General features: G+C 44.4%; 1 protein-coding gene across 1 annotated transcript in view; it reads left to right on the top strand.

Moving 5' to 3' along the window:
* LAMC2 (laminin subunit gamma 2) overlaps positions 1 to 13,595 on the top strand; it is a gene marked incomplete in the record, with an annotated part of 60,065 nt that extends 46,470 nt beyond the window's left edge. The window contains 10 exon segments of the mRNA XM_045165670.1: positions 127 to 332; positions 1,513 to 1,592; positions 3,325 to 3,474; positions 3,995 to 4,139; positions 4,925 to 5,074; positions 5,738 to 5,852; positions 7,237 to 7,436; positions 9,305 to 9,463; positions 9,557 to 9,656; positions 12,656 to 13,595. Coding sequence (XP_045021605.1) covers positions 127 to 332; positions 1,513 to 1,592; positions 3,325 to 3,474; positions 3,995 to 4,139; positions 4,925 to 5,074; positions 5,738 to 5,852; positions 7,237 to 7,436; positions 9,305 to 9,463; positions 9,557 to 9,656; positions 12,656 to 12,909 — 1,559 coding nt within the window.
* Between the last annotated feature and the right edge of the window lie 2,384 nt (positions 13,596 to 15,979).

The raw sequence follows: 15,979 nt of genomic DNA, 5'->3' as shown, positions 1-15,979 counted from the left end.
CATGCATTCACATACTGGGCTTTTACTGTTTTGCCGAAAGCCAGTCAAAGTCACTTTTTCAGCCCTCTATTTTTGATGACTTGACCCCCCAACGTGCTCATCCTGCCTTTTCTTGTTGGTGTTCAGGTGCTATTAGATCCCTCAATCTCCAGTTGGCCAAGGCCAGGAGCCAAGAGAATAGCTACCAGACCCGCCTGGATGACCTCAAGATGACCGTGGAGAGACTTCGGACCCTGGGTAGCCAGCATCAGGACCGAGTTCAGGATACCCGCAGGCTCATCACACAGATGCGCCTGAGCCTGGAGGAGAGCGAGGCTGCCCTGCGGAACACTGTAGGTGGTGCTGGGCTGGGGGTGAGAGTCCCTGCTGTGCTGGGGGGCCCACGGCACATGTCGTGGGCTCACCTTGTCTCTCGGGTTTTCTGGTCTCTCTGGTAGTCAGTAGGACTTCTTTTCCTTGCAGCAGTCACAGCTTTCTTTGACTTCCTGCCAGTTCCCATTTTATGCTTTATGGCTTCCCAGGTGGCTCAGTAGTAAAGAATCCACCTGCCAAGCAGGAGATGTGGGTTCAATCCCTGGGTCAGGAAGATCCCCTGGAGGAGGAAATGGCAAACCCACTCCCTTATTCTTGCCTGGGAAATCCTATGGACAAAAGAGTCCGGCAGGTTGCAGTCCATGGGGTCACAAAGAGTCGGACACGACTTAGTGACGGCCTTTCTCTTTCACCGGTTCATTTCTTGCTACCTGTGGCATTGTCTGCTCCCTTCTTTCTTCCTATCTTCTAGCCTGTTAGCTCTGGGAGGGCAGGATTGAGTTTTGTTCATCTTTACTTTCTCAGCCCATAACACCAAGTATGGCTCTGACAAATGTTTGCTGTATGAAAGAATGAATGAACAAAATGAAGAGGGAAGGAAGGAGACCAATAAAAACATGGTGATGAAAATAGGGAAAAACTTTAACTACAGTATGGTTTTCCTAATGATGTAGCTTGTGGTGTGATAGGAGGAAGAGATTTGAATGAACACTCTTGTCTTTCCAAATAAAGGAGGAAACGGGGACAATAATGTAAGATGGGAGGTGGATAAAGAAAGTTGGAAGATAATCAGATATAATGCTGGGGAAATGAAGGATTTAAAAATAGTATGTATTGATTTTCCTTTTGTAGAATATTCAGAAAATAAATGTTCCCTATGATCTCATTGCTACGAAATAACTACCATTAAAACTTGGCCTATGTTCTGGACTTTAAATATATATGAAGATATAAACATGCATATATTTTAAAATCCATTTATATATACAGACTTTTTTTGAACTTGGATTTCTATTTGATTCAGTCTCTACATTTTTTTTTTTTTTGATGTAATGACCATGGTAAACCAGGGACTCTTGATGCGTCAGGTTGGGGAATTCTGTGTGACTAATGACAAGGGGTTCAGACAGGACAGCTGCAGAAGCTGCTTAGGCTCCATGGCTGCCAGCAAAGCCTTAACCATTTGTCCTTTTCCCACAGAACATTCCACCTTCAGAACACTACACAGGGCCAAATGGCTTTAAAAGTCTAGCTCAGGAGGCCATGAGACTGGCAGACAGGTGAGTACTTCTGGAGGGCACCTCTGCTTCAGACACCTCTGTGAGGCCAGACTTGAACAATTCTGCTGAGTATTCAGGACCAAAGCTCCATACTGATTACCTCCAGACTCCTTTGCAGCCATTCCCCTGCCCTGAAGCCATTTTTTAACTACTTGGTTTTCAGTGTATGTCGGTGGCCACTGGGCAGGGTCATTTGGCAGGAGTTGGGGGTGGGGTGTTTCTTTTCCAGATTTCTCTATGACTCATGGTATGGCTTCAGTGTATGTCAGATGTAATTCCTTGGGCCCTGTGAAATGAATCAGCCCTTGGAAAAGAGTACTTTGCAGCTTTGAGGGACTCTAGGCTCCCACGCCAAGCCTGGGAACAAGTAGCAACGAGTTGTTTGCTAGCCTGTGGGGGCCAAGAGTGCAGAGGGGGAGAACTCCCTCCTGAAAACCAGCTCTGCAGGGCCCTGGTAATCACAGCTCCTTAGTCCTTGCCTGATTGCAAATCCTACAATCAGGATTGATGCTGAAGAGGTTTGCTCCTGGCAGAGGGCTCAGCAAGGTGGCAGGCTCTGCTAATCCTGAATGGAATTCAGTCAGCAGAGGAGGCTGGCTCATACTCTCATAATGTGAGCTGCCTCCTGGACTTGTTTTCATCAGTTTCTAGAACCAAGGGGACAAAAGCAACTGGGGAACTGTTCTTGATGGGCTTTGTCCCCCTTAATGTTGGGCTAAGTTTAAAGATGCAGCAAAAAGTGGAGAGGGAGTTGGATCCTGGATAAAATAAAGCCTAGGATTTCTCCTGCAGAAAAGTTTATAAATGCAGTATTTATTTCCCTGAGACTTCTCCTGCCCATCTCCATCGCTTCCCCTGATTATGCTAGAAATGGAGTAGATCATCAAAAAAGTTTAGGACATGAGGCTACGTCTCAGAACACCTTCTGCTTCTTGATAGCACCTCTAATAGAGGAGCTCCATCTCATCTGGGTCAATTCTATTTGTTTTTTTGAGTCAAAGCAGTTCTCTTACTCCTCTCCCCTTATTTAAATAAAAGGCCTAAAGGAAGCCCTTTTCATCCTTCCGTATCATTTCTTTCTAGATTCCACCTATAAAGGATGTCATATGATATTTCACCTTCTCAGTCTGACTTACTTCACTCAGTATGACAATTTCTAGGTCCATCCATGTTTATGCAAATGGCATTATTTCATTCTGTTTAATGGCTGAGTGATATTCCATTGTATATATGTATTGCATCTTCTTTATCTGTTCCTGTTGTTGGGCATATAGGTTGTTTCCATGGCTTGGCTATTGTAAGTGGGGCTGCAGTAAACATTGGGATGCATGTATCCTTTCTCATCATGTTTTCCTCCAGATATATGCCCAGGAGTGGGATTGTAGGTCATATGGTAGCTCTATTTGGGAGGAAGGGGTAGTTAGAAATTTGGGGATGGACATCTACACACTGCTATGTTTTAAATAGGTAGCCAACAAGGGCCTGTTGTATAGCACGCGGAACTCTATGCAATGTCATGTGGCAGCCTGGATGGGAGGGAAGTTTAGGGGAGGATGGATACATGTATATATATGCATGGCTGAGTCCCTTCCTTGTTCACCTAAAACTATTACAATGTTGTTTATCGGCTACACCCTAATACAAAATAAAAATGTCGTATGGCAAAAAAAAATTTTTTAAATAATAAAGGAAGCCCTTTGCTATAAAAACTCATTCTTTTTGATCCTTTCAGCCATGTCGAGTCAGCCAATAACATGGAGCAACTCCTCAGGGAAACTGAAGACTACTCCAAGCAAGCCCTGACCTTGGCGCGCAAGGCTGCTACTGAAGGAGGCAGCAGCGGCAGCCTCCGTGGCTCTGTGGTGCAAGAGCTTGGGGGAAAGTACGTTTCAGCAGGTCCTCACACGGGCCAATATAATCCGCTCCCTCCCAGGGTACAATGCAAACCACGTCTGAGGAGTGCTGTGTTCCTTTAAAAGTATCAATAGTAAGAAGGACAAGAAATGAGAGTGTTACTTTGGAGGAAAGCAGATGCCTTTAAGACTGGAAGAAAAATGTCAATTACTCTAAGTAAAGTTTCAGTTTTGATTTAGAGATTGTATATTTGTAGATATGGTACCATCTGTGGTGTTTAAAGGAGGTGAACACACCCATCTGGCGGCATGGAGCGTATAAACAATATATTCATGTGATTAAGAGTTGGAAAACTGGGGTTGAATTTTTCTGACCCAACCTCTATAAACTTTAATGTCTGTGTTTAAATTGTGGAAAGAGATACATATCAGACATTTATGCTTGTCTGGTTCTTTGGATAATCCTGAAGACATAGTTTTAACAGAATGAAATTTTGCTTTTAATAAAAAGAGCGAATTCTCAAAGTCCGCTCTCTTCACTCCCTGCAGATTGGAGAAAATCAAGTCTCTGGCCCAGCAGCTATCGAGGGAGGCCACTCAAATTGACAATGAAGCAGATACGTCATATCAGCATAGTCTCCGCCTTCTCAGTTCAGCAACTCAGCTTCAGGGGGTCAATGATCAGTCCTTCCAGGTAAGAGCATCTAACCTATGCAGTGATGTACAGAAGAAGGACCATAATGCTTTCTTCTCAGGGGATTCCATTGAATTGTTCAATCATCCAGTTTTTCCTCCATATTTACCTTTCTTGCTTTAAATTAGGACGAGCATTTATCCTCCTCTTATCTTTATTCTTAAACTCCAATCTTAGTCCCGGATAATTTACCTTTCTTGCTTTAAATTAGGAAGAACATTTATCCTTCTCACTATCCTCCTCTTATCTTTGTTCTTAAACTCCAGTCTTGGTCCCTGATAACACCTTGGTTCATATTCTGAACCTATTTCTGTTAGTGAATACAAGTTTTCTGTCTCTTCCCTAGTTTGGGGGACTGTTGAAACCTGTGAGAAATTACTATAGAACTTTTGATATCTACCTTTGGGTCCAACCTATAGTATATCTTCATGTGTAGCCACTTGGAAGGCTTTTTTTCCCCCTCAAAGGTTTGCATTGTTTCTGTCATCAATTCCTTTGACTGTTCCAAATTTATTGGATTAAGATTCAGTTTTCTACCCACAGCAAAAAGCATTCATGATGATTTTCACACATAGGAAACAATAATAAAAAAACGCAGAACAGACATAAAATTCGTTTGCTAGTTGCGGGGCATGCTGCCTGACTTGCATGAGGAATATTGCCTCATTTCTGTTGGACTTTGGGCCTGGATTGTTGTTTTCAGACAATGATGGCAGGTCCTGGGAAGACTGGTGTGGCAACTGGTGAGCAGAAAGTAAGGCTTATTCATTTTTGGGGACTCACAGGTAGAAGCGAAGAAGATCAGACAAAAAGCCGACTCTCTCTCAAGCCTGGTGACTAAGCGAATGGATGAGTTCAAGCGTGTGCAAAGCAGTCTGGGAAACTGGGAAGAAGAAACCCAGAAGCTCTTACAGGATGGGAAGAATGAGAGACAGGTATCCTCTGTTACTTCGTTCCTTTAGCAGACCCGTGTTGAATGGCTACCAGTAAGAGGAGCCATCAGAAACTCTCGAAAGGTCATGGTATTGCTGCTTATTGAGACCTTAATGTGATTACCTCAGTTCCACTCACTGAAAGTGAAGTCACTCAGTCATTTCCGACTCTTTGCAACCCCATGGACTGTAGCCTACTAGGCTGTTCCATCCGCGGGATTCTCCAGGCGAGAATGCTGGAGTGAGTTGCCATTTCCTTCAGCCCTCAAATGTAGGAATAGGACTGAGGTCTTCTGGGCCCAGTTTGGATCTAGCTGTCTATGAAGACACATGTCTGTACTTCCTAGGTATATATGACGTATGTCTGTGAAGTGTATGTCCATACTTCAGGAGGTATCTAGAGTTTAAAATTAGGATTTGTAAAACTGTTCTTGTCCCTGAGTAGAGCTCGAGTCTGTCCTCAATGTGGAATCCTATTGGGTCATCAGGTTATAATGTTTGTGTGGTCTCAGGCTGTGGAGGGGTTTGCTGCAGCACCCCTAGACTCCAGGAATCACAGTTCTCTGTTGTGAAGAGCAGTGTGTCAGAGCGGCTGTGCCGGCAGGAGGGCTCTGCCTGGGTGTGTGTTATATTTACTCTAATCTTGTTCTGCCTGCCCATTTACAGAAATCAGATCAGCTGCTTTCCCGTGCCAATCTTGCTAAAAGCAGAGCCCAAGAAGCACTAAGTATGGGCAATGCCACTTTTTATGAAGTTGAGAATATCTTAAAGAACCTCAGAGGTGAGTATTTCGGGGTTCAGATCACTTGAGTATTTTAAAGGTATAAATGTCACTTTGGTTTATTTTGAATCTTCATAAATCTCTGTAAGTGGCAGGCATGTTGAGGTATTAATGGACACTCAATAAATATCTTTGTAAAGAAAAACATTTAAAAATATTTAATATAGTAGAAACAATTATGAAAACGGCAAGTGTTAATCGCACAGTTGCGTCTGACTCTTTGTGACCCAATGGACTGTAGCCCACTAGGTTCCTCTGTCCATGGGATTGTCCAGGCAAGAATACTGGAGTGGATAGCTATTCCCTTCTCCAGAGGATTTTCCCAACCCAGGGATCCAACCCAGGTCTCCCACATTGCAGGCAGATTCTTTACCATCTGAGCCACTAGGGACGCCCATATTGTACTAAATGCCAAAGGCTTGAGTTCTGATCTATGCTCAATCATGTGATTAGGCTGAACTGGCTGTGTGACTGTAGGCAAGTCATATAACCTTTCCAGACTCTGATTTTCTCATCTCTAAAAGAAAAAATTTGAACTAAACTGCTTCGAAGGTCCTGCAGAGATTTGATATCTCACTATCATATAGATAGTTTTCTTTTCTCTCCCTTTCTTTCTTTGGCCTGGTTGATTCCAATATAGAGTCAGTGAGGTTGCCTTGTGATAAATGATACCGAACAAGCTTTGTCATAGCATCTAGATTCCAGGAAATTTGGGTTTGTGCCTTGCAATGCGTGCATGCTAAATCGCTTCAGTTGTTTCCAATGCTTTGTGATCCTGTGAACTGTAGCTGGTCAGTCTCCTCTGTCCATGGGGTTCTCCAGGCAAGAATGCTAGAGTGGGTTGCCGCTCCCTCCTCCCGGGGATCTTTCCAACCCAGGGATCGAAGCCAACTCTTTTCTGTCTCCTGTACTGGTAGGTGTGTTTTTTTTTACCACTAGCGCCACCTGGGAAGCCCTGCAGAGATTTGGTTAAAGTTTCAGGCTTCTTCACTAAAGAACAACAATAAAGACGTTTTCAAGTCTTGGGATTTTCTTCTTCACAGGAAGTACCTCTCTACCCATCCTATTCAACTGCTAACTACTGCCATTGGCAGCTTAGGGTTTAAGGCTCTGGGTTGAAACTTTGGGCTTCAAAGAGTCTACTTGTTTCTGATTCATTTGGAGGTTCACTTTTGCAAAGATGGGGACCCAGGACAGGCTGATTGTTGATTGTCAGTTCAATACTTTCTCTTGGACAAGAAAGAGTCATGACCACAACTTTCCACTCTCTCATCCCTTGGGTGCTATTAACACTCTGATTTTTCTTAAAGGCCTCAGCCCCTTTCATCTTCAGTTGTAAGTTAATTTTCATCTTCATGGCAATGTTTTCTTATCTTCATTTCAGAGTTTGATCTGCAGGTTGAAGACAGAAAAGCAGAGGCTGAAGAGGCCATGAAGAGACTCTCTTACATCAGCCAGAAGGTTGCAGATGCCAGCGACAAGACCAGGCGAGCAGAAACAGCCCTGGGGGGTGCTGCTACCGACACCCAGAGGGCAAAGACTGCAGCCGGGGAGGCCCTGAAGATCGCGGGCAAGATAGAACAGGTAAAGAGAAATCGCAGGTCAGCGGGAGCAGCTTCAAACATACCGGTCATGTTGAATGAGCGAGAGCACTGGGCTCGTTCTGACCTGTAAGACTCGGCGTCCTGTTATGGTCCATGGTGTTCCCAGATCCACTTGGCTGGCCTTTTGGTTGGGTGGTTCACGAGCCTGTCATTGACTGAGGGCTGGAGCCCCACCCCCGCCATTTTCAGCCCCCTTTTTAGAGAACACCATGAGAAGAACCATGCAAGATTGCTTTTTATTTAGATATTCTGTTAGTTTCCTGGACCTGCTATCAAAAAGCAGCACAGATTGGGTGGCTTAAAGCAACAGGAATTTTTTCTCTCAGAGCTCTGGAGGCTAGAAGTCTGAAATCAAGGTGTCAGCAGAACGATGCTCCCTCCGAGACTCTGGCTAGAAAACTCCCGTGCCTCTTCCTAGCTTCTGGTGGTGGCTGTCAATCCTTGGTGTTCCTTGGTTTGCAGTCTCTTCTCTCCAGTCCCTGCCTCTGTCATCACCTGGGGCCCTTCTTCCTGGATCTCTCCAGCTCTTCTTATAAGGACGCTGGTTGGATTTGGGGCCCACTCTCGTCCAGCATGACCTTATCTTAATAAATTACATCTGCAACAACCCTATTTATGAATTAGGTCACACTCTGAGGTATTAGGGGTTAGAATTTCAACACATCTTCTTTGGGGGGACACAATTCAACTTGCAGCAACTATCCCAGTGTTTTGATTCAAGATTGTGAAATTCTGGAGTGCTGGGTCTAAGCTCTACTTCCCCATTTTTTGCTTTGCTTCCATTCTATCAGCACTGTGCTTGGTGCTGGGGATATGGAGATGGGAAAAACTCAGTCCTTCTCTTTAAAGAGCACTCAGTGTAATGGGAAAGACAGACTAGTTGGACTTACAGCCCAAATGTTAAGTGCTACAGTAGAAAGAGCGCTTTTCAACTGAAAGAGAGCTTCCTAGTTCTGATTTAAGTGTGGCTTTTAGAAATCATGGACTTCCCTGGTGGCTCAGACTGTAAAGCATCCGTCTACAATGTGAGAGACCTGGGTTCGATCCCTGGGTTGGGAAGATTCCCTGGAGAAGGAAATGGCAACCCACTCCAGTACTCTTACCTTGAAAATCCCATGGACAACGGAGCTTGGTGGAGGCTACTATCCACGGGGTCGCAGAGTTGGGCACAACTGAGCGACTTCACTTCACTTTCACTTTAGAAATCATAAGCAACTCTAGAAAGCCCAGAGGGGACTTTTGGTATCTAGACTGTGTGGCCTCACTCTTGGACCACTTCCAAAAATAATCTCAAATCTTAGGTCCCTTTAGGGTAGAGACCAATTTTCTATGCGTCTCTTTATATGGCTTCTAGCACAGAGACACCTGTGACTTGATGCCTAATAGTAGCTTGTTGATAAAGATATTAAGATTCACTCATCCTAGTAAAAACAAAACTCAAAGCTGTAGCCCATTCATTCTCTGCACCCCAAACTCAAGTGTCTTGGGGAACAAAGCCATTCAAAAGATGATGGCAGTAAAGAAACATGACAAAGAAGGAGTTGAGTTTCTCATCCTCTGGGTTTTCCCAACTGGTTCCTGATTCACTCACCGTTTGTTGAACTTGACCCGGGAGGGAAGCAGTGTCTCACAACTGACCATTCGAGTCTCTGGAGACATACCCCCAAATTCATTTGTTTGAGGCAGAGCTTGGGGAAGGGGGTGTCCCCAAGTCTGACTGTCTCGTTGTTCATCTCACTTACTCCATCAGAGCCTGGCCACAGCTGTATTTTTTCTGCGGTCGTCTTTGGGATGTTTCTGTGCCTCACCCCTCTCTCCTTCCGTCCCTGGCTCCTTTTCTTCCCCCAGGAGATTGGGAGTCTGAACTTGGAGGCCAACATGACAGCAGATGGAGCCTTGGCCATGGAGAAGGGACTGGCCACTCTCAAGAGTGAGATGAGGAAAGTGGAAGGAGAGCTGGCAAGGAAGGAGCGGGAGTTTGACGTGGATATGGACGCAGTGCAGACGGTGAGTTCCCATGGTTTTACACGGCAGAGTCCTGTAACCTGGCCACTGTGGGAACACCCTTTCCAGATGGGCTTGTGCTTATTTTTTCCTCAGGTAATTACAGAAGCCCAGAGAGTTGACAGCAGAGCCAAGAATGCTGGAGTTACGATCCAAGACACACTCAACACATTGGATGGCATCCTACATCTAATAGGTATGTATCCACAACCTTCCAACCTGTGTTCCAGGGCTTCTCCCCAGAAGATTAACTAGACTTAGTCCTGATGCGTGGGAATCTCAACTTCCCTTAAGGGTGTCAGGAAATTTGCTTTGTTTCCAGGCTCAGATACCTTAGGCAGGTTGCTTTTCATTTGCTGTGGTCTATTTTACCATCTCTAAGGTGGGTCACTGGGCATCTGCCTATTGCCCTTGGAGATGAAAGTCTGTAGGTCAAAGAACTGGGTGTACTTGGGGAAGGTATACTGAGGCTCAGAGAGGTTAATAATGTTCTGCAGATCGCACAGTAAATTGTGGAGGTAGGATTCGGACTTCACAGTGAAAGAGAATACTGGATGGCTTGACAGCCCCACTACGGATTCTGACCTTGATCCCGAGAATCTAGTGGACAGTGTCAAGCAGAGGAATGGCGTCAGTGCCGTATATTTCAGAAAGATCACTGGAGCAGCTGGGTGGAGGAGAGTTTGCAGGAGGCTTAGACAAGAGGCAGGATAAAATCATTTTGGAGACAGTTGTAGTAATTGAGAGGTGAGAGAGAGCTCTAAAACTGTAGGAGTGGTGAGGGGAAAGACTCTCCCAGCCTGTGAGATCAAGAATCACTTGCTGAGATACTTCCCTGGTGATCCAGTGACTAAGGCTCCACTCCCAATGCAGGGGGCCCAGGTTCGATCCCTGGGCAGGGAACTAGATCCTGTGTGCAGCAACTAAGACCTGGCACAGTCAAATAAATACATAAATACTAAGAAAAAAGAATTGCTTGCTGATTCTGCTGTTTGTCCCTCCCCAAACCACAGTTGGGACCTCCCAGGTGGTGCTAGTGGTAAAGAACCCACCTGCCGATGCAGGAGACATAAGATATGGGTTCGATCCCTGCGTCAGGAGGATCCTCTGGAGGAGGGCTTGGCAACCCACTCCAGTATTCTTGGCTGGAGAATCCCATGGACAGAGGAGCCTCGTGGGATACACAGTGCATAGGGTCGCAAAAAGTTGAATGCTACTGAGCACACACACGCACGCACACGCACGCAAACCACAGTTACACCGTGCTGTGACTGGTTGGGGAAACTTGAGCTGCCTGGTAGATGATCCAGATGAAATGTCAAAGAGGGAGGTCCGTGAGACACTGTAGAAATTTTAGGCTAAAATAGATTTGATGGCACCCAAGGCAGCAGCTCCAGTTACCTCACCACATCCCTCCCCAAAGAAAGTTCAGATAAATTAAAATCCAGAATTTGGGTAGAACTGATATCAAACCTTCTGTGGCCTGTTTTATCAAGCTTGGACCACAGCAGATATGGAACTAGGGCTTCAGTCAGGGATTCCAGCCATACTTAGGAGAGCCACTTTCAAACTTGGCTTTTCTGTGGAGTGTCGTCATCGCCCCGAGAGACAAGTATTGTCTGCATTGTTTTTCTGATGGGTCTGCTTTGTGATCCAATGAGTTCCAAAGAGTAAAATACCCTCTTAAGGTAAAAAAAAAAAAATCCCCAGCTGAGAGTTTAGCAGCTTTGTTTAGTGTTCTGAAAAAGGCAATGAAACTAACAGGGCCTTTAGAGGAAATGAGAGCCTGGGCAGGGAGGCTGGCTGAGAACTGTCAAGCACTTTCTGTGTGCCAGGCACTATGCCAGATTTTTTTGTGGTGAATGGTTGTGTAAAATTTGTAACAGTTCTATGAAGTGGGTTTTAGGGCTTATGTGGTGGCTCAGTGGTAAAGAATCTGCCTGCCAAGCAGGAGATGAGGGAAGATCACCTGGAGAAGGAAATGGCAACCCACTCCAGTATTCTTGCCTGGGAAACCCCATGGACGGAGGAGCTGCGTAGTCCATGGGGTTGCACAAGAGTCGGACATGACTTAGCAACTAAGCAACTAATGAGGTGGGTTTTATTATTTTATTTCATAGAATAGTGAACAGAAGCTCAAGGAGTTTAATACTGCCCCACAGATCACATAGTAAATGGGGGAGACAGGATTCCACCTGAGGTCTCCGTGGCTGATGCTCCTGCCGTTTGCAAGAAGCTCATGCTGCCTCCCCATGGACATTTTGCCTGCAAGCCTGCTTTACTTCTCCTGCATTTTAGAACCCTAAATTCTAGAATCCTCCTCTGTCCCCAGGGGAAGGACTGATCGGTCTACTGGATCAACATTTGGGTTATTGTGCTGTTTCTACTCTGTCTGGTCTCTTGAGTCCTGGAAAAATTACAGTTTAATCTCTTTAGCTGGGATAAAACTTCTGCAGTCAAATAGATCTGACCTTGAATTGTCCACTCAAACCTATTCAGACCAAACGGGTCTTGCTTGCATATAAAGGGTCAGGTGCCCTTCATGCTGACGTGTCAGATCGTTTATGAGTAAAGCATACCTGAACAAATGTGACCACATTTCATATTGGAAATAAACTAATGTCTAGCCAGATCCCCACTGTTCCAGGCCAGAATGAAGTCTTCCATCATTTCATACAGCTGGAATGCATCCCTTAAATAGCAAAGCCTACCTTGGCCTCCCTAAGCCCTGAAACCCAGCCAGTTTCTAAAGGTCTTCTAATAGAAAACAGCAAGAAATTTCCTAAGGGTGATTCAGAGAGCAGAATTTGGAGTTGATTCTGATCCTAACGGGATGAGCTGTGTTGGGCAGACACCTTAGACAGTGTTCAGTCCCTGTGACCTTCAGCCTTCATCTTTTCAGAGCAGAAGCTGTTGACTCTATTGTGAAAACCGAAGCCCAAGTTTCATCTTGCTTAACTAAAGAGCCCAGATGCTTAAACTGGGCTTTTCAAAACCTAGTAACAAGGCTTGTGCACTCAAAATTTTTTCTAGATTATTTCTAATTTAAAATAAGCCTTTTTAAAAGAATGGCATACTATTGACTCTGAGCAGATAAAAACAGAAGTTAAAGTTACAGAAGGGCCTGCATGTGTCCAAGGGGATTCAATCACAACTTTTTCCTCTGTTAACTCCTTTCTTGTCCTCTAAAAATAGACCAACCTGGCAGTGTAGATGAAGAGGGGCTGATCTTACTGGAGCAGAAGCTTTTTCGAGCCAAGACCCAGATCAACAGCCAGCTGCGGCCACTGATGTCAGAGCTGGAGGAGAGAGTGCGTTGGCAGAGGGGCCACCTCCGCTCACTGGAGACAAGCATAGATGGCATTCTGGCTGATGTGAAGAACCTGGAGAACATTCAGGACAACCTGCCCCCAGGCTGCTACAATACCCAGGCTCTTGAGCAACACTGAAGCTGCCTTCAAGATTTCCCAACTGGGGTTCTTAGGATGGAGACCTCAGGCTCAGAAGCCATCTCATGTGGGTGGGGTGGGATGGGGAATTTTGAACGTGTTGATGGGCATTCTCAGCTCAACTGAACCTGGCCCCACCCGGAGACCTTGGCCAAGATCAGTGTCTTATTGCACCAGTGTGATGCTCTTTGCTTCCTGATGTGGGGCAATGAGGCAAATAGCACTGAGTATGAGACTCATCAAGGGCCTGGACACCCAAAGGGTAAACCGGATGGAAGGACAAACTGCACTGGCAGATAGTCATAAACCAACTCCTGGAGTATGAACAAGTGTTGCCATGTCGTAGGCGGCTTATGCTTTGAGTAAATTTGACCAAAGGAAATTTTTTTTTGACTTTGCCCACGCATAAAATTCTTCCTAATGTCAGAACAGAGAGTGAATTGAAGTCATTCTGTGGTCAGTAAAATACTGTTGCCTCATAGCGTTCAATGTGTTCTTGATCAGAGTTCCTCCCACTTACTGCCTGATCCATGATATGTACTCCACTTTCAAACTGGAGGAAGTGACGAACCGTAAGCCTGGCATGTTTGGAGCATTGGTATCCTGCTACCTTTGAGTTCTTCTGGGCCTGGAATTGACCACCTTTCCCTTGATGATGCCAGGTACCTTAGAGACAATGTTTTTATTAAAGCATTTCTTAGCAGCGAAGCAAACATTGAGAAAGTATTTCCTTTCAAGTTTCAAAGTGATAGAAAAATGTAGCTTGGGCTCTGAAAGAGGTGCAATTATCTAAGAAGAGGTATTAGTCCTAATTCAATGCCATTTTCAAACACTAAAAATTATATGCCCCTGTGGGTTTTGTTCTCACTCTCTCTTTCGATAACAATGTTCCTACTCATACTTGAACTGGGTAGCATCCATCCTTCCATTCTTCCATCCATCCATCCATCCATCCATCCTTACAACGTATATTTATTGCGTACCAATTGTGTGCCAGGGGCTGGGGTACACTGGTAACATAGTCTCTGTCCTCATGGAGTTGACTGAATAGTAAGGAAGACAAACCTTAAAAAAAAATTAAACTTACAAACCCTGTTCCTCACAAGTCATTGCAATAACCCCTTGGTTTGCAACCTCATTTTTCAACGGAACATATGTTGCAAGACATTCCCATAGGGCACTTGAATTTTGGTAAATAGCTGAAATGACTCTGGATTGTGCACCCTTTCTTGCATTTCAGCTGTTGCTCTGCCCCTTTCTACAACTGATTGCAACAGATTGTTGAGTCATAACACCAGTGGGAATTTCTGGAAAAATCAGAGGCCCTTCTAGCCTTGACTCAGTAGACTTTGGTACTGCCTCACCTCTGTATTTCCTTGGCTTTTCATGGACCTGTTTTTTTTTTTTTTTAAATAAAGAACAATTTGTAGATGCCTATGGTCAGTTTCTAATTTGTTAAACTCTAAGCTTAAGGTGTAGGTACCAAAGCAGTGGAAACAAAAAGTGCTTCAGAAAGAGATGTGAGCCTCCAGAATGAGCATCTTTAATTCTTTTTTCTGAGCGTCTTGTTTGCCCTTTCCAACCAGGCAAGCACGTTATGAAATTTAACTGGTTCTGTCTCCTAAGCATAAAGAAGGATTTATTTCTGGAACAACCTGAGCAGGGTGAGGGTGATAATTAACGTTTCGGCTTTTTTTTTCATCAGCTATAAAAAAATAAAGGCAAAAATCAATCATTTGTGGTACATTGTCATGCTTTTTAATAAACTAAAATTTAATAAATGGAGATCCTGAATTGGCCATCTACCCAAGTGACTGAGGACAGAATTCTGCTTCTGCCTACACTGACCCCCCCCCAAATTCTGACAGATCTAATCACTATGCTTTGCCTTCTCTGAAAGTGCATTTTTAATCCTGTCTTGGCATACTCAATCACATATCTTACAAATTTGGTTCAATTAACTACAATATCACACAGACCTAAAAATATGCAAAATTCACTCATGATTGACTTTTTTTCTCGTTCTCATCACATACTGGATGGACAGTTGGCAGAGTAGCCCTCCACATATTCATTTCAGAGGCCCTGCCATTTATAACATGACTTCTAAGGTTGCCTTAGGCAGAATCTCCCTTCCAGTGGGTGGAGAGGAAAAAAGACATGGAAGAAGGAGATACATGGAAGTTTTGTGAGGCAGGCCTGGTGAAGGCTGAACATCACTTTCTATCACATTTCATGGTCCAGAACCCAGTATTATTATGCCCACCTCTAACTTGTAAGGTGTCTGGGAAATAGAGTCCCTTGGTAGGAAGGAAGTTGATTCTCTGACAGTTCTCTACTATGAAAGGGGAGAATGCATCTTAGTGATTGGCTATCTGTTTCTGTCAAGTATACATATTCCAGGGTACTTGGTGGGGGATCTGAGGGTGCCTGCAATCATAAAAGGATTCCTTCATGGGATTGACTGTTAAGAGAGTCATAAGACTGTCTTCCCTGACATGGGAGATGATCCCTATGTAGAGATGGGAAATGGAAAAGTGACTCATGTGACTCTCTTTGGACAGAAATAATTCCCTCATTTCTGAGGTTGTGGTAGCTTGTCCCTAAGATGAGAGAAGGAGCATGTGACTTAGAAATAGCCTCCCCAGGACTTAGACTCTGTTACCAGTCTTGACCTGCCCCTGCCAAGTTAAGGACACTTTCCTTCCTCTTTCTTATCAGTATTTGTGATTTGTAGTGGAAACTCGATAGTGCTTTTGAGAGTTATCTAACTAATTGTGCCCTTGGTAAGCTATCACACATATTTTCATCTATTTTGACTCATGGGGATTTCTGTCTGGAGAAGTGGGTAGAAATGAAATGCACATGGACTGTAACTTCTTAGTCAATGTACTTCTGATCTTATCCTAGGATGTGGACTTCTTTTCAGTATGCTTGGACAAAATGTAAGATGGATACTTGGTAATGTCCAATGTTTGGAACAAGTCTCAAGGACTGGGAATGTGTTTATCATTTTTTTTTTTTAATGTTTTGCATGGTCATGGGAATGTTGTAAATTCTTGCTGTGGCT

The sequence above is a fragment of the Bubalus bubalis genome, chromosome 5 (genome assembly GCF_019923935.1).
Source record: "Bubalus bubalis isolate 160015118507 breed Murrah chromosome 5, NDDB_SH_1, whole genome shotgun sequence".
Taxonomy (NCBI): Eukaryota; Metazoa; Chordata; class Mammalia; order Artiodactyla; family Bovidae; genus Bubalus; species Bubalus bubalis.
The sequence above is the reverse complement of the archived record's forward strand: the minus strand, read 5'-3'. Positions and strand labels throughout refer to the sequence as shown.